This window comes from Strigops habroptila, chromosome 14, assembly GCF_004027225.2.
Source record: "Strigops habroptila isolate Jane chromosome 14, bStrHab1.2.pri, whole genome shotgun sequence".
In the NCBI taxonomy this organism is placed as follows: Eukaryota; Metazoa; Chordata; class Aves; order Psittaciformes; family Psittacidae; genus Strigops; species Strigops habroptila.
The window spans coordinates 4,179,060-4,203,489 of record NC_044290.2 but is presented as its reverse complement, the minus strand read 5'-3'; the positions used below and the strand labels follow the sequence as shown (position 1 = coordinate 4,203,489).

At 43.6% G+C, this 24,430-nt stretch overlaps 3 protein-coding genes across 9 annotated transcripts in view; 2 read left to right on the top strand and 1 right to left on the bottom strand.

Moving 5' to 3' along the window:
• Positions 1-3,044: 3,044 nt before the first annotated feature.
• LOC115616852 (cytochrome b-245 chaperone 1) lies at positions 3,045-13,691 on the top strand. Of its 6 annotated transcripts, none has more exons than XM_030506629.1 (7): positions 3,045-3,226; positions 4,827-4,953; positions 6,113-6,154; positions 7,429-7,502; positions 8,442-8,538; positions 9,803-9,947; positions 10,523-13,691. In XM_030506629.1, the coding sequence occupies exons 2-7, from the start codon at positions 4,869-4,871 to the stop codon at positions 10,650-10,652; spliced, it is 573 nt and encodes a 190-aa protein (XP_030362489.1). In that variant the 5' UTR covers positions 3,045-3,226; positions 4,827-4,868; the 3' UTR covers positions 10,653-13,691. The 6 variants fall into 6 exon arrangements, with proteins under 6 accessions (XP_030362489.1, XP_030362488.1, XP_030362491.1 ...); XM_030506628.1 differs by having other exon boundaries at positions 3,045-3,265; XM_030506626.1 differs by having other exon boundaries at positions 3,046-3,226; positions 4,823-4,953.
• HEXD (hexosaminidase D) lies at positions 13,262-24,047 on the bottom strand. The gene is made up of 12 exons (XM_030506621.1): positions 23,774-24,047; positions 23,573-23,682; positions 23,391-23,478; positions 22,852-23,016; positions 21,525-21,708; positions 20,074-20,145; positions 19,476-19,671; positions 18,719-18,801; positions 17,844-17,922; positions 17,666-17,767; positions 17,059-17,148; positions 13,262-16,279 (listed from the first exon to the last, which is right to left on the bottom strand). The coding sequence occupies exons 1-12, from the start codon at positions 23,834-23,836 to the stop codon at positions 16,111-16,113; spliced, it is 1,401 nt and encodes a 466-aa protein (XP_030362481.1). The 5' UTR covers positions 23,837-24,047; the 3' UTR covers positions 13,262-16,110.
• OGFOD3 (2-oxoglutarate and iron dependent oxygenase domain containing 3) overlaps positions 23,952-24,430 on the top strand; it is a 40,836-nt gene continuing 40,357 nt past the window's right edge. The window contains exon 1 of one of the 2 annotated variants that reach the window (XM_030506624.1): positions 23,952-24,231. In XM_030506624.1, coding sequence (XP_030362484.1) covers positions 24,128-24,231 — 104 coding nt within the window. In that variant the 5' untranslated portion in view covers positions 23,952-24,127. The remainder of the gene's footprint in view (positions 24,232-24,430) is intronic. The other variant, XM_032920297.1, reaches the window with a different exon arrangement.

Genomic DNA, 24,430 nt, shown 5'->3' with positions numbered 1-24,430 from the left:
TGACATCTTGTTTCCGTTCCTTTGGATGAACATTTTCACCCTAAATAGCTATGCCAATCTCGCAACTTACTCCACAAGGATACAATAGCCATAGTTCCAGTGACAAATGTGGTGCTGGCACAGATGAAAGCTCTAAATTAGGAATGTGTTGAGATTTGCACTTAAAGGCACAGCTAAAATCCTTCTGTTTCACACTTTGATGATTATGCTTACATTTATTATCCAAAACTGATACAGCAATTCGTCAAAAGACACAACAGTTTGGAATATTTCTGTAACTCTGCACAAATCATATTTACAATATTTATTTCCCCTCATATTTCTTTATATTTACAACAAAAAAAAAAAGAGAACTACATGAAAACTGAAACATCTGCAGAAACACTAAGGACATCTTAGGTATGCATCTTAAGCACACCTACTTCATCCTAAGGAAATACCTGGATTGAATTAATTTCAATTTAAGAATTAAAGAGAAAAAACCCATACAAACACAAAAGCGTGCAAGCAATCAATGTTTCAGAGCACAGTATAAGACTATACTTGTGTAATCATTAGCTACTTAGATGTCCCATTTATTTTATTGCCAAAAGCAAGTTCTTCTTTCCATTAGCTATTGATGCCATTTTCCCCTAGAACATGGGATCGATCACCATCACACCCTGCCTGACAACCTGGGAGCACAAAGCACCACCCGGGTTTAATCTGTCCTCGGGGAGGTAACAGTTCTTACCTTTGCAAGGCTGCTTCCAAAAAACCTCACAAAATAAAAGCTTTCCTATGTCAACAGCAGGTAGCACTTCAGAGCATTACTGGCTTCTATGGCCTCTCTTGATCTGTTTGGCCTCCATTGCTCCATTTAACATTTATACCTGTGCCTAAAGCATTTACACCAAGAATGAAATAGAAAACTTAAGTTTTTGTTGATGAAAACAATACACTGCACGACTTCAGAAAGCTTTAAAGGGTTATGCATCAGCCCTGCAAGGTATTACAAGCTGTAAATGCCTCCTCAAGCTAGTGACAGCATATGCCACTCAACAGCTGTCAGAATTAGCTGTAATAAAACTTACTTACAGCTGGTAAACATGTATTCCATGAAATTAGTACTCCCCAGGCTTTATACACACTGTTCCCCTAGAGGTCAGTGGGGCACCACACATTGCTCCATGGGATGAGCTCGTTTACAGCCAGGACTTGCAGCCAATTCAGTCCCACCGCAAAACAACACTGGGTTGGTGACTGTTTCCAACCAACTGTTTAAAATCAGGCACACTGGGATTTCTATCCTGGCATGCTAATAAGATCACATGCTTATTGCACAGCTGAATTTCTAAGTTTAAGACCTTGGGGGTGGGAGAAGTATAAGCAGCTAGAAAAAAATGCTCTGAAATTAGCGAAAAGGGCCAGAAATATAGCTAGTGTCAAACAAACAAAATAAAGGCCAGTTCTGCTCTAGCTACATATTCTTGGTTTTAGAGAATGACTTAAAAGTTACAAGTGTATTTACTATAAAATGTCTTACAAAAATCTATTTTTGTGTTATCAAGAAGCCTACAAATAGTCAATTACATATTTCTGAATGTTTCTTTTGGCAAACAGCTTTTGTTTCTGCAGCAACATGCTTTGGAATTCATGCTGTTCCTTCAAGATCAGGCTTTTAAAACATGTTTCTTCTTCCTTCTTTTATTGGGAGGCAGAACATCACTTACCTTCAAAGCGCTGCAGAACTGGGGAAGCATGCAGTTGCTAATATTTTGGCAGCGAGTAACAGAGAAATATAACAGAGTGATATGCTGTGTAGTTTATACTGAGTGGAGGGGACAAATGAATTTCTTGCTTATTCCACTTTATTACAGATACAAGAAATCTTTTGCCTTGTATCACCCAAGAGGGTTTAACATTCAGTTTCTGGAGAAGCTAGTTGCTTATAAAAGCTGACTAACAAATGCTTATATATGTATTTCTTCCCAGGAGCCTCAGTCAGCTGCCTCTTTGGGTTGAGAACATGTGATATTACTTCCTCTATTTCATTCAAATCCAGCAGCTGGTACCTCATGACTCATAAGCCAATTCATTCTTGCAGTTCCTCACAGCCTTTTCCCATTAAGATAGTTACAGAAAAATTGCAGATCAGTTTTGTATTTTCTACTACTTCAAGTCGGTTAAGTCTATACCATGGACTTTGAGGTTTTGGTGTTTTTTTGTTGTTGTCATTTTGGATTCCCTCCATCTCCATATAGTTCACTCTGGACTGTTACAAAAACACTGTCTGATCAGTACCTCAGCCACTGTTCACCAACAACAGTGTTCAGAACAGTTGAACAAACTTACACCAGGTTATGGTCTTGCACAAACACTCTGGAATATCTAGATTCTTATCAGGAAATAAAACCAAAAATTGAGTATGTCATTCAGAAAGGACCACATTCCTGTGCAACTGAGAGAGGACCAGAGAATCATGGAATGGTTTAGGCTGCAAGGGTCCTTAAGGAGCATCTTGTTCCAATCCCCCTGCCATGGGCAGGGACACCTTTGAATGTATTGTTTGTAGATGAAATTATAAGTTTACTTAGACACAGAGAATTTAAGAAATTAAGCTAAACTACAGATGCTTACACTTCACCCATTTTGTCCCAAAGAGAACATGAGCAGTTGCTCTAATGGATTGAACAGAAACAACTTTCACATGCAAATGATACTTAACCAAGCCAGAAACACAAGAGATTTTTCAAATGTCGCCTATTATCCCTAACAGGAAAATTACTCGGCATTTCAAGTGAATTCGAAACTTTCCTCCCCCAATTTTCCAAACCCAACCCTTCAGCCAACATACGATTCACAGAAATTCATCCCATTAATATTAATCCTGTGTGATCATCACTGTTATTTCTGCTTATTTTTACCGCAATTAACACCACGCAAGGTAAGAAAACATCAACGCGCTTACTCAAGCAACATCCACAAGCCTGGCCACCATCTTGAATGCGGGCAGAGAGCCGCCATCTTGGGCGAGGCTCTCCTTGCTCCACTCACACACGAGGCCCGAGGGAGGCAGCGCACGGGAAGGTTCATTTATCCGCTTTCTTTACCCTCATCCAAAATGGCCGCTGGCGCTTCCGATCCTCCTTAAGGCGGGCGTCGCGCCGGCGCCTCTTGGTTTTCTCTTAAGCTGCTTTATGGTTGGGGACGACAGGAAGTGGAGCTGCTGGGTGTCTCATTCAAAGTGCGTCCATGCGGGTGTGCTGCTGCACGCCCTGGGCAGGTACCGCTGGCGGGGTGGGCTGAGGGGGGCGAAGGGGTCCCGTCCGCCCCGGGGCGGGCTGAGGTGTAGCCTACTGATGGGGTCTGTCACAGGAAGATGTGGTGCTGGGGGGCTGTGGAGAGCGGCGCTGCACCGCCCCACAGGGACCCATCGGCTGCACACTGGTCCCCACGGGTTGCGCTGGGCTGAGGAAGGCACCTGAGGGGAGGGCTGCCCCCTCGGCCCGGCTGGGGTGCTGCCCGTACGGGCGAGCCTCAGCCGGGGGTCCCGTGTTACCTCGCTGGGGGTAAGCCCGAGGTTTGTTCTGGATTTGGCAGCACGCTGCAGGTGCTCTCTCTACCTGGGCACTCAGTGGTGGGGAGAGCTGTTGATGCACGGCTCTCGCTGCGGGGAGGCGGGTGCGGAAAGTTCAGCCCTGTGCATCGTCCTGACTTGATGGATGCTTGTAGTGAAGCTCTTAAGGTGCTTGTTTGGGTGGCTTTTGCTAGGTCGCCGTCAATCAAGAGCTCGGAGGAAGTGTGCGAATGTTTAGTTTGGTGATGAAGATCAGTTTAATGTCAAACCAAATAAATTCAACCGAAATTAGCAGCCCCCAAGTACCTCTCTCTCCATAATTGTAAAATTGGCCAGTAGAACTTACGTGTTCACTTAAAGGTGCGTTTTTGACTTATTTTAAGTGTAACTTTTAAGAAGGTGCTTTGAACAACCTGCTCTAGTGGAAGGTGTCCCTGCCCGTGGCAGGGGGTTGGAATTGGATGAGCTTTAAGGTCCCTTCCAACCCAAATCAGTCTAGGATTCTATGGTTTTTATTCCCTGAGGCACCTTCTGTGCAAGCAGCAGCCTCTGTGAGAGATGATGCTGTTGACTTGGAGGGTCCAACATTAAGCCAATACTGGCATTTGTCTGATTGCACTTTGCTGAGTGAATATGGGGGGGTGGTGGTGGGGAGGAGGATGTTGTATCAACGTTTGCGTTAATGGATTTAATTGGGATGTGAATTATGTTTTAAGTAGGATGTGGTGTTTGTGAAATACTGCCAAATTTCTGCACCGATCTTATTTGATAACCTGTTGATGGATTTTTAGGTTGCAGGCAGGAGAAGGCTTTGTATGTGCAGAAATATTTTCCAGTCTGTTGAGATCAACTTCCAGCAGTCATTTGAAAATCAAAATTTGACACTTGGCATCCGGAGGGGAAGGAGTGTGTCTTATGCAGAAGTGGGTTTTGTCTCTTTCGGTTTCAGATTTTCTCGGATGTGTTGCTAAGAGATTAAAATGAAAGTCATATGTGCTTTTTATTTAACTGAAAAGACTTGGCTAAGTTTGCTTTATTAAATGAAAGAAAAAAATATCCCCTGGAACTTTGTATCTAAACTAGCCAGGCAGCGCAGAACTGCAGAGTGTCATGTAGTGTCTGAGAACAGCAAGATCACTGAAGGAATAAAATGTTCTTACCCTGGACGTCTTTTATAGACTAGATTAAGAGTTGATAAGTCCTGAAAAATGTTTGGAGGCAACAGTGATTTTGAAGCCTCACTTGTCATTTTTTTCTGCCCAGTCAGGTTTCATGAGTCAGCCTGGGCTGTTGGGAGTTTTGTCTGAAGATGTATATGTTGGTTGAAAACCGCACCAGTTCCTATCTTCATCTGAAGAGGTCCCCTGGCATCCGATCTTGGTCTCTCTTTGTTGGTAAGACCATAATGTTCCTCAGTTTATTTCAGAGCTTGCTGTGAGGGAAGGGGATCGCAGAATAAATTCCTGAAAGAGCTTCTAAGAAGAGATGCCTGTCTTCCAGGCATCTTTCAAGAAGAGGTATCATCACACTTTGAACTTTCCCTTTAGTGTAGCCACTGAGTGAGTCTGAAGTCTTCTCTGCATGGTAGTTTCACTGTGAGACTGATAGTTTTTCAGTCTGTCATCTGCAGAACCTCAGAGGCTCATGGACAGAATTTTAAGGCAGTTCTGGAAGATCAGGAAAAGAAAGTTTGTTATATGTCATATTGCAGTGTAAATGTGAGGCTTCTGAAGGGGGTGCATACTTGCACCGAAGAACATGTAGGCTTCAGAAATGGAAAAACCTGCAGTGTAGCAATGCTGTGGCTAGATCTTGTGTGTGGTTGCCAGTGAACGCTGTAATAGGAAGTCAGACAGGATGTTCTGAAAGGCATCTGTTCTAAAACACTACTGAACATGCAGAAAGAAAAATGGAGTTGTACTTTGGCCACACTGAGAGAGCTGGTGGGGAAAAGGTGGCGTGTTCTGCTTTCCAACAGACCAGGTCCCATTGCAGTAACACTCCAACCTTGCCGTTGCTTTCAGTGGTGTCATCTTGTCAAACTGTCATTGAGACAAGATCTTTGCAGTTGCAGCAGCCCTCTGGGGTGCGAGGCCCTCTTACACTGCTTCCTCCTCAGTGGGAGAAGGGAGCTGGCAGCTTCTGGCACAGCTTGATCACACAAGTTTTCTTTTGGCTCCACAGAGCACATAGAGGGGAAGAATAACCGTCGTGGTGTTTGTCAGCACGCTGAGTTGTGCTGCGCTCGAGAGGAAGTGTGGTGTAATGGGTAGATTGAGAGTCCCTCTGATGTTCTGTTCCCAATTCTGTCACCACCTTTGTAATTCTGACCTAAACCCCTGTGCTTTTAGTGTCTTGCAGAACAGGAGGTTTTTAATACCGAGTTCAGAGCAAAAAAACCCCAACTGACTCTTTCATATAGTGATCAATGGTGCAATCACATTTGTCCCTATTTTGAAAAGTGATGAGCTTATGAATATTCATATTTTTATCAGGGAATTTTAGATGGTTTGAATTGCTTGTTTGTCCTAATTCTCTCCCCTCTCATCCTAGGAATAGCCTCCATAGGTTTGGCTGCTGCTTATTATAGTGCAGGTAATGGCCTATAATTTTGTTTTAAAGAGTCGTTTCCTGTTGATCTGTTTTTCATGCTGATGGCTCCTCTCTGCAGCTTCTGTCTGGCCTCAGAGGCAGTATAGGTACCTATTGCACTTTGTGGTGTGTATATTAAAATCCAATACTAATTGTTGCCTGTGTATGACTTACCATACTTTGATGCTCTATTTCTTACTCTGCCTCCCTTTCCATTTGCAAGAGTATTTTTAATGATGATATTTAGCACTCTGTAGCATTTCGTACTTTCAGTATGTTTGGTAAATGTGATTAGCTGGTCCTCACAGCTCTCCTGGGAAGCCATGCAATGATTGTCTGCCACCGTAATGAAATGATTACCTTGCCTTTGGTGGAAGTGCTCTGTTTCTCTGGAAACTGTTAAATCATCACTAGCAGAGATTACTCATACAGACACCTTTAGAGAACAGACGCTACTGCTGCTTCCTGCCCCCCCTGCAGGAGCAGGCTGTACTGAATGCCAGCTATCCTCCTGTCGATGGAATTTGTCCTGCAGGCTGTCCTGTGATTCTTTTGCTGCATCTTATTGACATAAAATTTTAAAACTTAATAGTGTGTGGGAATATGCTACCAATATAATTAATGTATTATTATTTAAAGAGCAAAGTCCAGCGAAAGCTGCTTGAGGCACCAGCCAGATCAGCCTTTTTTAAAGACATTGCAACAAAGTTTTCTGAAACAATACTGAGCACAGTTCTACTGTCTTCAGTAAAAGCCTGACTAAGCAAATTGTTTAGGTTGCTACATGGTTTATGTCCATGTTTCCAGGACATAAAATGCAAATGCTTGTTTGCCAAAGTGGCCTGACTGCCTCCTTTTATGAATAAATATGTTCGCCTCAGTGAATTTCCACTGTCCCTTACTCTTGTCCTCCTCAGCACAAGTATTTGATGGTTGACAGCAGGTTGAGACTTTCGTAGATGCCTTTGCTTGTAGAGAAGAGGAAGATGTTTAGTGATGTTACAGCCTTGCCAACAATACATATGCTTGTAATCCTGCATGATGTGGAGCCCAGTGTAGATGGAGTCTTTGGAAGAATATGAAGAATTTCTGTATTTTTATCCTGGGAGAGAGCTGTAAAACAGTTTGCCTTACAACTAAAGGCACAAATGTTGCATCAGAGAAACCCTTTTTCCTTTTGTTGCCTTTAAAGGGAGCATGTTGCTCTTAAAACTGGCTGCTTGAATACCAAAGAAGGGAAAACCCCCTAAATTTGTGCATTTTTTTGCATTGTTCAGACAGCTTGGCCTGGAAGCTCTTCTATGTGGCTGGGTGTTTCTTTGTGGCAGCACAGAATCTGGAGCAGTGGGAGGTAAGATGTTGAGCTCGGGAAATATGAGGTCGTGCAAGTTCAGAAGCAGTTGGCAGATGCTGATTCCAGCAGCTCTGTGCTCTTGCTCTGTTCAAACAGACAAGTTGTGCTTTTGGTTTTAAGGAAACCCTTTGGGGTTGCTATACTAGAACTAGAATTAGGGCAATAATTCTTTCACTACACAAGCATGAACATGAGAAGCTAAAAATAAGAGGTTTTTATAAGGGGAGACTTGTCACAAACAGTTTTGTGTCCTTTTCTTCCTCTTATATAGAAGAGGGAGAAAGAATAGCACATTTGGCTGCTAAAACATGATTTTGTACTTACTGTTCCAGCTAATGACAGAATGACCACTAAATAGGATAGCTCTAACCTTCCAGGCTACTCAGCTGTTTTCCATTGAGAAAGAGTGTTTGTGAAGCTGGTTTATCTGTTAGTTGATTTGCTGGGAGCTGGACTGAGAGCAGTAAAGCCATCATATAGGCTTGACACCTTGCTGACCTCAGTTGTCACAAGAATAAGCACCCCACAGATATGAGACATCCTTTTTTCATTGTCTGTCAGGGATATTTTAAATCTAGTGTGAACCTGGCCCATATAGCACAATACTGGAATTTTGGGGGACTTAGTCTAGACTATGTTAGTGAAAGGCGTAACTGAAACTTATGTTCTTATTACATAAGGAATGTGTCAGGAGGGGCAATGAAACCAGCTTCAACTTCATTCTGGAGGTAACACAGGAGATATGGTAAAGTCAGTTAAAACCAAGAGCAAGGTTGTGGTTTTCACTCTAGTTGGGGAACGTCTCTAAAATAGCTATGTACTTTTCTGTCACCAAGATTATTTTCCCATATAACTGTTTTTTTTTTTCACTTTGAAGCATAGCTACGGATGATGTTTTTAAGAGTATCTTGACTTCTTTATTTTTCATTTTTACAGGAAGCTGTATTTGATAAGAACAAGGGAACAGTCTGCTTGAAAACCTTCAATCTGTACAAAAAAATACTGACCTTCTCCAAAGGAGGCCATGAACAAGGTGAGAAAGCAGTATGTGGTAGCAAGTGTGATGAGCAGACAGAAGAGATGCATACATGCCTATTCAGTAAGCTGCTCTGGAGTTTCATACTCAAATTAGTCACATCTGTTTCCACATCTGCTTTGTTCCTAAGTAGCAGATGTTACCATAAGCCGGTTGGGACTCAAATGCTTTTTCAGGTTAAGGTGCTGAATGCAGCTTGTTAGTTATTTTAATCCAAGGTTTCCACATTACTTTCCATAATAGTCTTAGCCATTCCTTTGGGATGTTAATGTGCAGGTTTGCTTTTCCCTTGGCTAGCCTGCTTTGCAGGTGGGACTAGTAGAAAGGCTTAAAATTTGGATCTAGGAGTTGAGATTTCTGTAATCTAATCTGGTTTTGGCAGCAGGCAAATCTTTATAGAGACTGTATGCAAGCAAGCATGTTATATCCTACAGATAATAAAATATGCATTTAAAGCAGCATATTAAGTAGGCTCAGCTTAGTGCAGTATCTTATTTCTCTTGAGCTTCCTGTTGGAGTAAGGGCTGTTGAAGTCTAGTATGTGACTTGGTTGAGTCACTGTGAGGCAGCAGCTCCATTGCAAACTGAAGTAGGATCCTCTTCAGTGTCAGATTTTTTTAATGCTACTTGCTTGTCTAAATCAAACCAACTCTCAATATGCATATAGAAAACTGGCAAAATTTGCAGTGTCCTTAAGCTGAATTGGTTTTTAAACTAAGAGATGGAAGATAAAGAGATGTGGAGAAAAGGATGTTTAATGTTTCTGAACTTTTCTGTAGGGTATGTTTTTATGTTGGGGACCCAAGCATGTCTCTTCCCGAGAGGTTATTTGGTAGTATGTTTCAAGTACCATTAATGTAGGCATGCAGAGATCAGCAGGTGCCCTGGACAGTTAAATCTTTCAGTATTTGTTCAGTCTCAGTAAACTTAACACCTCTTTACCTACTCTGTGCAGAAACATGGTTAAACTGTCATTAAAGTAGGAAGTATAAGTAATAAACTAATGGTCCCCAGTTCCTGAGAGGCAATATATCTTGTTCATTAGGGCCTGTACCACCTGATATGTGCTGTAGCATCTCCAGTGTTTGTTTTGCTTGAATAGATCAGCAATTACTTGCTCTTGGAGCACCGCCCTGGTTGTATGGGATCAGAGCAATAGCACTCAAGAACACGTAGTCCCAGTGGTGCAACTCTCTAGCAGCAGCGCTGAGGATTTACTGTCATGATAATAGATTGTTTTGTTTTCCACATGCATTTACAGTGGTGGCTGCACTGAATGAGATCCGAGATGTGAACGTGGAAGAGGAGACGGTGCGGTATTTCGGGAAGGGTTACGTGGTTGTGCTCCGCTTTGGCACTGGATTCTCCCACCCGCTGACTCAGAGCGCGGTGCTGGGCTGTAGAAGGTGCGCTGGGGACTTTGCTTTAAGGAGAATGTGTGAGGTGGGAAGTACCGGTCACCTGGGTCAGTAATTGCCAGCTAATGAGACTCATCTTAGCTCCATTCTCATACTTGCTGATGTGACTTTGTGTTTTTCAGTTGTAACTTTTATGCTTTCAGTTGCAGACTTTTGGGTACCAGTATCTCCCATCAGGAGACTGACTGTATTTAGGTATCCAAGATCCCTTTAGTGCTGCATGTCTGCTGCAGCTACCCTCACAACCTCAGCTGTGCAGTGGCAGAGGGGATTAATTCTATTTAATTCTATTCAGTGTATTTATCAGTTAACATAGGATTTATTTTAAGCATTGGTAATAGGAATCTTGCAGCAGGGACCGTGGGGAAAAGGATTGATTTGTTCTGATATGGAAGTAATGGTGTGGCTTGATATGCCTTCACAATTGGGGTGATGTCAGTCATGCTTTATGTCATATGTTGACTGTCCCTTCAAGCAGTTACTCTCAAGAATTAGCATGCCTGTTCTTGTTTTGCCTACACCACAGTTCCGCTAACTCTTACATTGTTTCTTCTATTCCACAGTGATGTGGAAGCAATTGCCAAACTCATTAGTAGTTTTCTGGAACTGGATAGAGCAGAGAGCCAACAAGATCTCTCTCAGAGCAGCGAGACAGAGCCTAGTGATGCAGATGAACCACAGGATACCTATTAATAGTCATCATGAGCTGAAGAAAGCAGAGGCTTACAAACATCTGGGAAATATACTGATTGTTCTTCAGAAAAAAAAAATCCCTCAACTTTGACCTGGGCATTTCTCTACATGTGCATTTACAATGGGAGGAATCTGTTTTGGGGTACCTCATTAGTGCTAAACTGCTTTGAGATCTGCACTCCCAATACTGCTGTTGTAGAGTCCAAAGCAAATTGTGTTTTATGTGCTCCTTTGCCTTAGTTCCTGCACATGGGCACTGCTGGCTTTTGAACTCAAACTTGTCTAGGTGTAGTTATTTATTAATGAGTTGGTTTGAAATCATGTGTTACTTTCCCACTGATGAAGTGGAGATACAGATGTAAACTTAGTGCAAACATCTGCTGCAGGTACAGTACATGAAACGTAGCAGAGCTGAATTTGTAACTCATCACACAATGCTGTGAGGTTGATCTTGAAATGTTGCAAATGACTGAATGTATTGCTGAATTAGTTTTAAGCAGTTTCATACATGCGATTAGGTGATGCAGAATAGTGGCACTTTCATAGTCTCTACTACTGACTTGCAATTAGATACCAGTGGAAATTAAAGTCTGAGTGACTGTCTTGGAACTGGAAACATCAGGTTGATCACCTTGTTATGTTCTCTCTTCTCCTGCACTGCCAGGGAGCTGTAAATAGTAAACAAAAAATGATCACGTTGATGTTTCAACATCTTTGGGATGTTGTAGCTTAATCCTGTTCTACTTTTCTTCTGGGCATAGTCTAGCCCAAGGCAGAATAACCTTTTTCTAAACTTCAACATTTACTAATTTAACTGTGTATTTAGAAAGGAAGAACACATCTGTGACTTGAGGGAGGGAAGAGACTGTTGTGAAACATGGTCTAGTTTTGTTTAGTATTTCCCCTCTTGAAATGATACCAATATTTTTTTTAAGAGAGCTGGGATAGATCCAGTGTTTGTCTTGCACCCATGTTTTGCTCCAGGTGTGTAGTGTCCTCTGTTCTGGCCAACGGTTTCACATGTAGTTAAAATACGAGTCTCCCAAGATATTTTTTGAAGTTAAAGCTACCTCTGTTAGTCCACATGTTCTGTCTAGAACTAAAACTTCACCATGCCTATATCAACATGTCAGTACAAGAAAAAAGGAACCTTCTGCAAAGAGCTGAAGGTTCCTTCAGCATGCTAAAACTGCTGGTATTAAAGTTCACTAGGTTTTATTTAGGAATTGTGGGGTCTTAAGACCTGAGTTAGAAAATATTTACGTGGTTACTTCTAGGAGATCTGAACGAGGTACAAGGTAAGTGTGTGGTCTGCCTTCATGTTTGGCCAGAGCAAATGTTTTCTGGCAGCAGTTTCTTCAGGACTTAAAAGAACCTGAGTTCTTGTTTCTAAGCACTCTACCTCTATGGAAGAGAAAGCTATGAAAAGTTTTCAGCAGAAGCTATGTCCTCTTGTGTTTCAGCTGTATCTGAAACCAAGGACATGCTTATCTGACCAAAGAACGGGTGGTACCAAGATTTCATGTCCAGGTACTTAGAGCTAGTATATCAGCTGTGAGACAAAGATGCTCTTACTGCTAGTTTGAATGGGTAATAAAAGTGAAACAGGAATTCTTCATTTAAATCCACTGTGATATATACCTTAAGTGTATATATATACATCCTTGTTTTAGAGAGGAGAATGAGGTTGGAAATATGGAGAACTTTTAAACCACAGTGTAGAATGAGAATGTTGGATTTTCTAAGGACTTCCAGCAAGAAGTAGGGAAGAAACTGGAGTATTTAATGGCATAATGTAAGCAAAAGGGCTCAACCTGTGGGTAACCACTGCTTCGAGCAAGGGCATTTAGAGGGACTACATTGCAGGGATGTGCAGTGCCCTTAAATTCTGAGCCTGCAGATTTGATCGTGGATGAAAAGTGATAAAACTACCTGCGTTTGATCTTGGCTATACTGGGTTTCTTTTGTATTTCCATGAGAGCCAACATTCTCATGGAAGATAGAAACCACTGTGGTTTTCCAGTTAAAAATTGCCTTTAGAAAGGTACGTCTATTGATCTAACCCTGTGCTGCATTGTGTGCCCTGCTGCTGCTCAGCTCTTCTGTGCATCTCGTGTTAGTAACATATATAAACATGGACTATGCAAAGACTAAAACAGCATAAGGAAAATTCTGAATCCCTGGAAAGGGGGATGACCTATAGTAAGATAGAACATTGCTTGAAATACATTCTGTAGCATAAGTCACATTTTGAGTTGATGTCCAGTGATCATCTCTGAAGATACCCTGTAGTGTCCCCCTCACCCCTCAGTCCTCGGCTGGATGGTAGGCAGGAGGGGGATGCCTGCTGGCATGCACTGTGTCGAGGAGTATTTTCACTCCTCAGCCTGTCACTTGGCACAGCTGGTGTAATCCTCTCTTGTGCCATTTCCACTTTGCTGTGGCAGCTCTGTTGCTGTACAAACCAGCAGTTTCCAATGGGAACCCGAGTTCTGTACGTGAAGGGGGACTGAGTAAAGTCTTTAAACGCTGTGGGTTCTGCCTGTGGGCTGTATGTAGGGCACTGCTGGCTGATGAATATGACTGGGAGCAGGTAATGAATGTCTTAACTTGGCAATTGGATGATGCTGTATGTGAATGTACATCACAGGCTGATGTGTTTTCTCTTGATCCAGGTTTTGAGCTTCCTGTCTTCAAAAGCCTTGTTTCTTGTAGTGGGAACAGCCAGATTTTCATGTTTTGCAATAACCGTGTGCATGGAAAATTAACTTGCAAATTGCCATTAATGTAGATTTGGGTATCGCAATGTCTGTGGACTCTTCAACTTGAAGGAGCTGTTGAGAGCAGCAGGTTGCTAACCCAGAACAGGTTCTTTTCTTACCTAGTTCTTACACCCTGATCCTCTTGCCACTCCACTATTTTGCTGAAGGCTTTTTTGGATGCTTTTCCTCAATTCTCTTGGGCCTAGCAAATAAAAAGGCCCAGTAAACATAGCCTTATGTGTGCCTGGTGTAAGGTGGCTTGTACTAAAAGGAATGATGGGAATGACTAGTTTGGGTTAGGAAATCATAAGTTCCTAGAAGAGTATTCCAGGGATGTGTTAACTTTTTGCCTCTCAGGCTGCCTAGTTACTAGAGCCTGGACAGCTGTAGTTCGTATGACTTATAAATGACTTGAAAACCTGTGTAACAGCCCTTAAGTTAGATCGAAAGCCCTGCCCCATAAAACTAACATTTTCTCTTCTGTCCTTTATTATAACTGCATGGTAAGTGCCACTTGGCAGGTGCTTCACCTTCAGCTTGAAGAGCACAGTTGGAGTTTCTTGCATGCATGTGGTCAGATGGATCATGGCCTTGGCTGTTGCACTGAGCAACAGCTAGACTGCATGTTATACAGAGGGAAAAGCTGTATTATCTAAGCTAGAATCTAATATGCTGGTATTCCACAAATTGAGGTATTCCAGTAAGTAGGATCAATTGGGCAAGTCTCAAAGGAAATGGAAGTATTTATCCTATATTGCTGATACCTGCCTCTTGTGCTGTATTTATGAAGTTACACAGATACCAAAAACTAAGCTGGCTCACGTAATAAATAGTGTTAGTTCTAACGCTGTAGCAGATTGCTGAGAGGCAAAAATGTTTAGGAACTGCTTTGCTACTTTAAAATTGCAAGGCCTTCTGTAGTGTCTTTTTTTAAACAAATGTGCATTTATAAAATCAACTTTGATAATTTGTGTCACTGTAGCATTTTAGATTGTTTTTAATTAAAATGTACTAAAATAGCAATGGCTGGCTGAATTACTGCTTGGCACAGATCTATTGAAGGAGTTCATGGGGGAGGACAGGGTAAAGGAAACCCAAATACCTAGCTCTTTACTGGCTCTGCTTTCACTTTTACAGCAGCCCAGCTTTCAGTTTCATCTAAGCTGATATAGCCAACTCTCCACAAGTGAATGTATTTCCATTTCCCCCCCTTTAAACCAAACCAACATACCACATGAAAAAAAAAAAAAGCACGTTTCCACAAACTTCTTGAGTATCAAAGGATTTATTAAAGTAAAATAAATTAAGATCTTGTTTAGTTCAAGGTATGTGGCTTTTGTAATTAAGGTTTACATAGCCATTGATTCTATAGATAAAAATCTGCATATGGACTTAACTCCTGTAGCTCTCATTAAATTAGATTTGTCTCATGCTGTACTTGTACTTCCTGGATCTAGAGCTGTGCTCTTTAGAACAGATTGTTCCAAGAAAATGTCAATACCTGTGCTTCCAAAATAAGACTTTCAAGAAAGCACTAAATGAAGCAAACAGGAATATTTTGAATATTCATGGTAAAGTAACATACTTAACTACCAGGCTTTTGAACTGATTTTCCATTGTGGTGATTATCTGAATGCTGTAGTTAAGTCCACAAAATATATTGCTATACATTCTTACAAGTTCAACATTAAAGCAGAATGTAACATAACAGCATTTTCCCCTCCTTCAGTAGACTTCAGTCATGCTTCAAACATGGATGAGCCTGCAGTCTCTCAGGTTTTACACAGTGAAATGGATGCCTTAAAGTGACTGGGATGGTGCTTTTCTGTGCGGATGGGATGATGTTTAGCTTTGATGCTTTGGTAAGAAGTTCAGACGACCAGCATGTTAAGGCAGTTTTCCCTCACAGCCAAGTGTCACTGTTACTGCTGGTAACAAGCTCCTTTTCCAGAGCTCCCTGTTGCTCTGGACTATGATGGTGCATCTCTTAATCTGCTGCAGCCTCGTGAGCAGATCGACAGCAGTTCTTGCTCAGACTTCTGCGAGAGGCTGGAGGTCAGTTTCCTGATCTCAAGCTCATCAAAGCTGGATTTAAGACCGATGTTTTATGTATTTCAAAGAATGGAAAAGTCCAAAACAAAACCTGGAACAAATCAACTGCTACATGCTGTGGAAGGACTTGTCACGATGGCATTTCAATGCAGCTGAAAGACTGGGTCACAGTACAGAACGTAAGGACCTAAAGCATGTTTGAAGTATCCTAAATCTTCCATTTTCTAGACATTGCAAAGGAGAACATGTTGGCTACTGACTAGAGTAGAACTTGTAGAACTCTTCCAGGTCATTGTTATGTAAGAAAGTCTGTTACTACAAATAGTGGAATTGGAAGAAACTGGGTCTTTCTCCTGCCTTGTAAAAGAGCTGAGTTGTGACTCTCTCTTGTGTTCTCTTATGCAAGGGGAGCAAATCTCCTTCACAGGGCAGGTGATTCAAGGCTCAGCAATGCATTAAGACAGGAAAATTAAAATAGAGCTGAAGCCTAATACACTAACAAGTTCTTTTCTGCCTTCAGGTCACTTTTGTTTCACCACAGTTCTTGCTTCAACTCTCAAGTTGACAAACTAGCTCTGTGACTAGTTGCTGATTTCCACTAGCCCTGTTTTCCCATGGAGTAAGACAGACTAATTGAAATGTCCCTAATTTTGTGCCTTTATTGCTTCATCTAAATCATCCACCACTTGCTGCAGCTTCTGTAGGCTAGGGTAGACATTCTCCTCCATCCATTCCTCTATAGTACACGTGTGGAAAACTTGCTCCATGGCTGCTTGGAGGTCTTGCACCACAGCATTCCACTTGGAGAGAAGACTAAGCAGAAATCGTAAGACAGAAACAATCACATTTGTAGGTGAGCTCTGTCCCAAGGGAGGCTTGGCTTACTGGGCCTTCTAAAGGGATTACAGGCCTTAAAACGCCTTTACAGGAAAGGAGCATCTATTACAGGAGCTCAAAGGACTTGACTTTGTGCAGATGCAAAAGGTTTGTGTTTAAGTACCATTAATCTTGGCACTTTCTGTAAGCAATGACTTTTACAGTACTGAAATATGAACTCAAAAAAGCACTAAACACATTTAAAGTATAACTGAAACTCACTGTTGGGAATTTAATTCCGGTTTTTTTATTAGGAAGAGTGGATGCAATTGTGTACTCACCACAGCAAAAAAAAAAGTACTAATTATCTATTTAGCATGAGCCAGCACGATGTCTAGGACAAGCTCTGAAAAGCTCATAGTGGCAGGGAGCAAGGTGAGGTGGTCTGGCTTTATTTCCCCTGCCTGGAACCTGGCCCACAGGGAGCTCCTACATGGAGGTGAACAACTGCTGTTAAGAGGCAGCAGGTCTGTACAGGAGTAACTCCATGTACAAGGAAGAGTTTGTCAGAGACCAATTTTGTTCTTCTATTCAAAATATATTTTCAGTAGAAGACAAACATGCTTAAAACCATAATATGAATACTTCATGCTGTCTGGTTTCCACTGATGCTTCTGAAACAGTTATAGAAAGAGGCAAGGACTCAAAACTGTATGTACTTGAATGCCCAAAATATGACAGATTTTGTTTCCCCCTATAATGCAAAGTGGTGGTACCTTACTGCATCTGGCTGAAAGTGATGCATTATTATAGGATGGATCATCTTCCTTTTCCTGTGGTAGGGGCTGAACCAGCCTGTGACATACCTGAAAACAGATGTTAGCATGAGCAGGTTTTGGCACAGCAGCAATGTACCTGTTTGTAGGCTGGCAGGGAGGTGGATAGGGCTTTAGCTGAACTTCTGCGCAAACAGAATGCTTAAGAGTAAGTAAACTTAAGTCTACATATCTTTGGAACCAGCTTGTAAAAGACTGTCCTTGGCAGATGAGGATAACTGATCATGTGTTGCAATTTAAGCTTTATATCAAGCTCCATTTTTTGTAACCGCACCATTAAAAAGAATTTTAACTTTAAAGAACAGATTTAATTCAGGGAAGAACTAGATTCTTGAGATAAGGCAGCACATCCTATTTAGGAGTCCTGCTGAAATACTTGAAATTTGAATCAAAATGCTATGTTCTGCTGAGGTGTCAGTACATAGGGATGCAATGCCTGAAACAGAGCTCGATGTTTAAATCGCTTTGCTGGAGTTATGCCCTGTTTTGAGATGACACGGCTCCAACACTCCTGCAGACAGCAGAGAATCAACGTAAACCTTATTACCTGTTCCTTTCAAGAAGTTCATCCACTGATGACTTGAGGTAGAAACTAACTTGGGTCACGAGTGTAAGGATATTGCTCCCAGGAAAGGTTCCCAAACTTGTGCTGGGAAAAAAGATCCGTTAGTTTCTGAACTTACCACACCATGAGAAGCATCTGAATCCTACAGCTGGAATTTTACCTCATGAAAGTATCAATTTCCAGGTTAGACATTCCCAGGAGCTCTTCCACATTTTCTTTAACCTTTTCAGAATAACCACCTGGCAGAAGACAGTGGAAATACATAAAAGGAGCTTAAATAACCAAAATGTTCATAGAAGTGTTTTTCAGGAGCACTCTGCATTGGCTTGGTTCTCCTTGGATGAAGATGGTTTTTAAAAGGTAAAATGGAAATAGAACAAGGGGCGGGAGGAGTAAGTTGTGTTTCACATAGTTGTCTTGTGCTAGGTAAAGCACTTCCTAGCTACGAGCTACTATGAGCACTGAATATTTTTAGTGCCTTCGTTAAAAACCAGTAGGTTGTGGGGTTGTTTTTAGTTTGAAAATAAGAAATGCAATAAGACAAAATAAAAGTTCTGTTGGCAACTGCCTGTGAAGAAACCAGAAAGGAAGTATTTTACCTGATAGCGTGCTCCCTAGATGAAAATTGATTAGTTAAAACAACTTTTACATGTAAACAAGATCTAAATCTCATTTAGTCTCATTAATTTAAATCTAAATGAGTCTCATTTATATACCAATAGTGCTTCAAATCAGTTCCAAAAGCAATTCAGCTGCCTACGTTATTTTTAGTAGGAGCATGAAGAAGTCTGTGACCATTTGCAGGTGAGAACATAATAAATGATTAGTATATAATGGCTATTTTGAAATACTTAGGCCAAGAGCCTTCTCTGCTCCCATATCACAAACATGCAATATGTGTAATTTATTGTTCATAATTCAGACCATGATCAGATAGTCAAACCACCTCAAAAGATAAGCCTGTGCCAACCTTAGGGCAAGGTCACTTCACTCTTGTGCTAGGCATAAGTTGAGAGAATAAAGTTGCCATTGTACCATTCTTTAGTGTCTGCAGACATACAGCCAAGGATGGAATTGCCACTGGGAGAAGCTCACACAAAACAGAGAAGTGATCATACCTAGATAAGAAAACATTCATTAATTAGACATTTTACCATTAGAACACACTAAACAAGTGGGAAGTCCTAATATTTCAATCACTAAAATTCAAAGAGCTTTAGAAACATTGATTTCTGTCTCCAAGAAGGGACCTTCTACCTCTGACACGCCAAGAGTTCCTATTTTACTAATAAGAACAGTTACAAACCAATTTATTTTCTCAAGCCAAATTAGGAACAGAAATTGGAATTCAACTCTCTGGTATACTTTCAGACCTCCTGGCTTGCACAAACCCCTTTTTCTCCTTCATTACATTAACAAGTTCTTCTCTCCCATGCAACTTTGTTCTATTTTAATCCAGATTAGATGTTCAGATATACACCATGTATTAACTATGCAGCCTATAAGCAGTTTAAGGTGGCACAAAGTACATTCAAGCCTTCAGATGGAATCTCTGTTGTTGGTGTCTGCCAAAACAATCACTCTTGCTGATAAATGCTGTACTGGTTAGCTGGAACTCTGAAATCCACCCTTTGTAGCCAGTGGGTGAGGTCCACCAGTAACCAACAGTAAGGACTGCAGGGTTGCAAAGTTCCCTTCTAAATCCCCAGCCTCCTTGGACCTCTTAAGGAGTTTTTGGGTGGAAGTTTGCTTCCAAGTGACCCTTAGAACCATTTAAAAGGATGTTCCTTACCTTTGCCAGCCGGTCAGTGCGATACCTTCGAGGACATCAGCAGGGCTTTTGCTTGCCACTTCCAGCCACTGAAGATGGTTTTTTAAGTGGTGTCCAATAAGGATTAGAGACTGATTCACTCCTGTAGCTCCTTTAAAAGCACTAGCAAACCACACCTTGGAGAAGCCACATCTACGATACTTCTCTATGAGATGCACTGCAATAAGACACAAAAGAACACTTACAGGACAAGTTTTCCTCTATTTTCAGCCTTGACTGGTAATGCTCCAATTAAGGGGAACCCAGGTCCAGTTACAGCAGGCTTGTCCCACCAAGTTTTGAGCATTGACAAGGATGAGAGATTTGACATCCTCTCTGAGCAACCTGCCCTGGTGACTGCCCTCCTGGTTTCATGTGCCCAGCTACTATATTCCATTCCCTTGAATTGCTAAATTGCTGTAATGTTAAGGACTGGAGGCATGTAATGAGAATGCACATCATCTGACAACTGATTGTTGAAAGAAAAGAAATAGTACCAACTATTTATCAAACAAGGACTATGTTTATGATATTAAAGCATAATAATTACTTCTATGCAGCTCAGCAGAGATGTACAAACCTTTGCCTTCCACATCCAGGTCTGCTGCATAGTCCCAGATCATCGGCTGCACAAGCTGTGGGACCCCAGATTCTGAAAGAAAGAGTTCTTTTAAGTCACAGAAACCAGCCAGTTAGAAGTGAGAACTAAGTACGTATCACTGGTGTAGCAGCACATGACTAGAACGAACTATGACTTGTCACCAGAATCCTTCAGTTACAGCTGAAGTGCCCTCAGCCTTTTTTCAGCCTGGCCGGACTTTGAGCATGTGGGTTTCATGTGCCAGGGGCCACCAAGTCCTCAGATGTTTTGAAACCACTAATATGGATCAGCAGTGACAATTCATGGGAGAGCCTGTTCATCCCAAGCTCATCTCATTCTTAGTCCCTTGCATCTATCTGTATACCTGCTGGTTGAAATGGCCGAGCTACAAACTGTACGCACAAGATTTCAGCTAAATTCAAAGGAAATATTCTGCCTTTAAGTCAAAGATTGTCTGAGCTGTGTTTGCAGAGAACTTAGCTTTTCAAGATACCTTTAAAGTACAAGTAAAGATACAAGTTTAGCTTCAAATCTTTTAATAATCAACCCCTGACTAGTTTTAAACATGAGAAACCAACCCCTAGAGAAACTGCAGTAAACTGTACAGAAAATCAGTATTTTAACTGCATCCCATTTTAGCTTGTTTAGTCTGGTTTTGCCTGTGGCAGTAGAGTGCACCTTCCTAGAAGCTGTGCTGCTCTTAGGGAAACTCCGTGAGTCCCATCTGCATTTTTTGGGATGACCTCCCACTGTTAAAGCCATGAATAGGTCAGTCACTGCTGGAGGAGCTGCACAGCTCTTCTGGTATCGTCTAAATCTGTTTAGAGCAGACACATCAGGTGGCTCTGAAAATGCTGGAACTCCATCCGTGCTGGGACTACTCACAGTTTAGCAGTAGTTTCCTATTTTTCAACCAGCAAGACTCATGATGTCAAGTTCTTGGAGCTACCCCACAGTTCAGTATCAGAGTTCCTCATGATGTGCACTGTGATCACATATACTGTCAAAGATGCTTACAGGCTTGCAGCTTCTCTGTGGGAACCAGATGCTGCACAGAGCAACAACTAACATGAGTAGGTGGTGAGAGGCACAGAAATTTAGACCGAGATCACAAATGCTAATAGTTTGGAGGGGTTTAATGTGTAAAGAAAGCAGAATTGATGGCAACCGCTGTGTTTCGTTTGTCACTGTGTATTACTAGCTGCAAAACTGAAGTATATGTGTTGAGACTTACCTCCTGTCGTGCAGAAAGCCTGTGTCGTAGCCAAGGACTGAGTGTCTCTTCTCTCTAGTCTAACGGATCCTATCTCAGCTATTCTCAGATGTGTTGTTTTCACTATTTCCAGCTGCCAACAAATCTGGTTTAACTGGTTGTGTGAACATTTTTTGTATGCTACAAAACCTGACTCACCCCATCACTGGCCACACACCTGCCAACGTTTCCTCACTCATCCCTCGGAGCATGTCATCCCACACGATGGGTGTCACAGCGGGGTAAGATGAGGCCACACAACTCGCTACTGCTTTTATGTGGGATAAGCACAGCTTCTCTGGGGTGTTGTCCTCTTGCTGCAGCCACTGTTTTGACTCCTCTCCTTCACCAAGGTAGTAGACCTGAAACACCAAGCAAATAATCCTGACTTCGTGTACAGGAATAAGTGGAACAGTTTGACACAATACCATGAAATCATACAGTATTCAAAAGCTATTGCACAGGTGTGACACACTGAGTGGATGTATTTAAAAGCATCTCTCAGTGTTGAAGACACTGCAAGCACTTCTATCAGTCTGCAGGAGACTGCAGCCATGACTAAATGCATCACGTAAGGGAATATTCCTACAGAAACTAAAATATTTAAAGAATAATTAGTGCATGCTGTATTTTCTTTGGAAGTAGCTCTCACCAGATTTAATCAGTTCATATCTAGCAACCCATAGGTCCTGCATTATATAAAACGAAGTTCCTGTCTTGGGGAAAGAGATTTCACTACGTGAATCTAGAACTGACTTGGGGGCATGTCCAAGAGCAGCCTCAGCATCCTTGTCCTATGCAGAGAGTGGGTTTGGGCCTGTTAAGCTGGATAAGCATTTAAACTCTCTGCTGCTTTAGAGCAGGTTCTATCTAAACTATGTTTATTCTACATAAATAGGGTTTTGCCTTATAAAAGCTTACAGCTCCCTACCTAACCCTGCCACTAGCTCCCATGCAACTGGATAGAAAATACTAAATAGTATCAGTACAGTTAAGGTGATCACAATGAATTTCAGGGATCTGTGTGCCGTACGGATGGTTTTAAGAAACTCTGAGAAAGGAGAAAACTTAAGGTGCTCCTCCTCAAGGAAGCAAACTACCAAGATAAAAAACCTCAACACTTCCCCCCATAAAAGGGCTTACTTTGAATAAGTTGGCCAGAACAACGAGCCAGCATCTTACATACAAACTCACATGATGCTTATTGAATACCTTCAATTGATATCTCACTTTAAATCCCCATTTGACCTAAATCCAAATGCTGAGTTTGCCTTAAGAAACTGTCTTCAACACTTTTGATATTTCATTCAGACCAATAGAGATGACAACCCGTGCTACTGGAATTACTTATTCTCAAAAAGACTTTTCTACACTGGCTTGAGTTGGTGTTTTCTGTCCCCAAAATCCTACCCCAGCGTCGCCTGGGCACCACTGAAATGCAGAAGCTTTGGCCCTTACCATCATTCCTGACAAGAAAAACATTCCTTGCTCAAGATAAGTCCCACCTCATCACATCCGATGTGAAACCATTTTACGTCTTCATGCAGTGCCATGACCTGGTCAATCATGGCTTTGACCAGCGCCCGCGACTCCTCCTTGTGTGGGTTGAGGGCGTTGGGAAAGACCTTCACCTCCCGGAGATGAGCAAACTCTTTGTGCTTCAGCACAAACTGCAACAGAAAGGAGAGCCTGGGGAACAGCCGCAACGTGCCCCGCATCACCTGGGCTCCGCTAACACTTGTCCTGCTAAAACTTGGGGTTTGGCTGCGTGTGAGCGCAGGCGACAGCACGACTACAGGCAGGAGGGGCACGGCTGCTGCTTCATGCTCTTGTGGGGGGTCTCCGACCACGAAGCACCTCCCGGGGTGCAGGAAGCAGGGCGGTCAGTGCAGCATCACCCCCATGTCCGGAGCGCCCAGCTGGATAACTGCAGCGCTCGCAGTTACGATGATTCCCCAGCAAAGCCACCCCCCCACCATCACCCCGCTCAGCCAGCCCCACGCTCCCAGGCGTCTAAACCGCGCTGCCGCGGGCCGGCGCTCACCTCCATGTGCCCGAAGGTCTGCACCAGCGGCACCACCTCCAGCCCCTGCGCTCTCGCCTGGCTCAGCACGGCCCGGACCTCCCCTGGGCTGCGGGAAGAGCGGGAGGTCGGGGTTGGGGTCCGGGTCAGGGTCAGGGTCAGGGTCAGGGTTAGGGTTGGGGTCGGGGCCCGCCCGTCGGTACCTGTACGCGTGCGGTGCCCGCAGCGGCCCCAGCGGCCCCGCGTAGGGGAAGGTGTCCTCGTACTCCAGCAGCAGCCCGGTGGCGCCCAGGGCGCGAAGGAGCGGCAGCACCTGAAGGGCGGGAGTGGACAGCGGCGGGTGGTGGCGAGCCGGGGCACACCAGGATCCCCCGGAGCCCCACCGCTGCCGGCTCCCGCCTCACCTCCGCCAGGTACGCTGCGCGGGGCGCGGCGCCCTTCATGTCCAGGTGCACCAGGCGCCGCATGCCGCCGCTCCGCCCTCGATTGTTACGGACTATGCGCTCGCCGCCGCACAGCCGGTCCGCATCGATTGCTTTGGGCTGCCGCCGCCGCCGCCGCTATACGCTGGTGTAAAGCGCTCGGCTGCGTCCCGCTGCCCCGGTGCCGGTGTCCCGGCGCTGCCGCGGTGCGGGCCCCTCCGCGGCTCCCGGGAGTGCTGCCGTCCGCTCCGCTGAGACGCTACTGCTCGGCGGCCGATTGCTTTCCCCTGGCAGGCGGGGGGGTGCCGAGCGCATCGCTCTGTGCCGGCGGGCGCGATGGCTCCGCAGCGGCGGGCGGCGCCGCGGGGTCCCGAGGGCGGCGGGACCGGGACCGGGGCCGGGGCCGGGCAGGGCCGCGGGGGCCGCCGCCGCCACAGCAGGTACCGGCGGGACGGGTGAGGGGAGCGGCCTGGGGCAGTGCCGCCGGCCCCGGCGGGAGTGTGGGCTGTGGCCTCTGGGCGCGAAGGAGGGATAAAGAGTGCGGGTGGCTGTGAATGTCCGTGTGTGCTCGCGGGGCCGGGTCACACGGGTGCCAGCCCTCCCCTTCCATAGAATCCTGGAATCAGCCAGGCTGGAAAA

Coding starts and splice junctions, on each gene's coding strand:
- LOC115616852 (XM_030506629.1), top strand. CDS start 4,869: ATGTATATGTTGGTTGAAAACCGCACCAGTTCCTATCTTCATCTGAAG. Junction 4,954..6,112: donor ATCTTGGTCTCTCTTTGTTG/GTAAGACCATAA, acceptor CTCTCATCCTAG/GAATAGCCTCCATAGGTTTG. Junction 7,503..8,441: donor AGAATCTGGAGCAGTGGGAG/GTAAGATGTTGA, acceptor TCATTTTTACAG/GAAGCTGTATTTGATAAGAA.
- HEXD (XM_030506621.1), bottom strand. CDS start 23,836: ATGCGGCGCCTGGTGCACCTGGACATGAAGGGCGCCGCGCCCCGCGCA. Junction 23,479..23,572: donor CGGGCACCGCACGCGTACAG/GTACCGACGGGC, acceptor CTCTTCCCGCAG/CCCAGGGGAGGTCCGGGCCG. Junction 20,146..21,524: donor GAGTGAGGAAACGTTGGCAG/GTGTGTGGCCAG, acceptor TCTTTCTTTCAG/AATCTGGGGTCCCACAGCTT.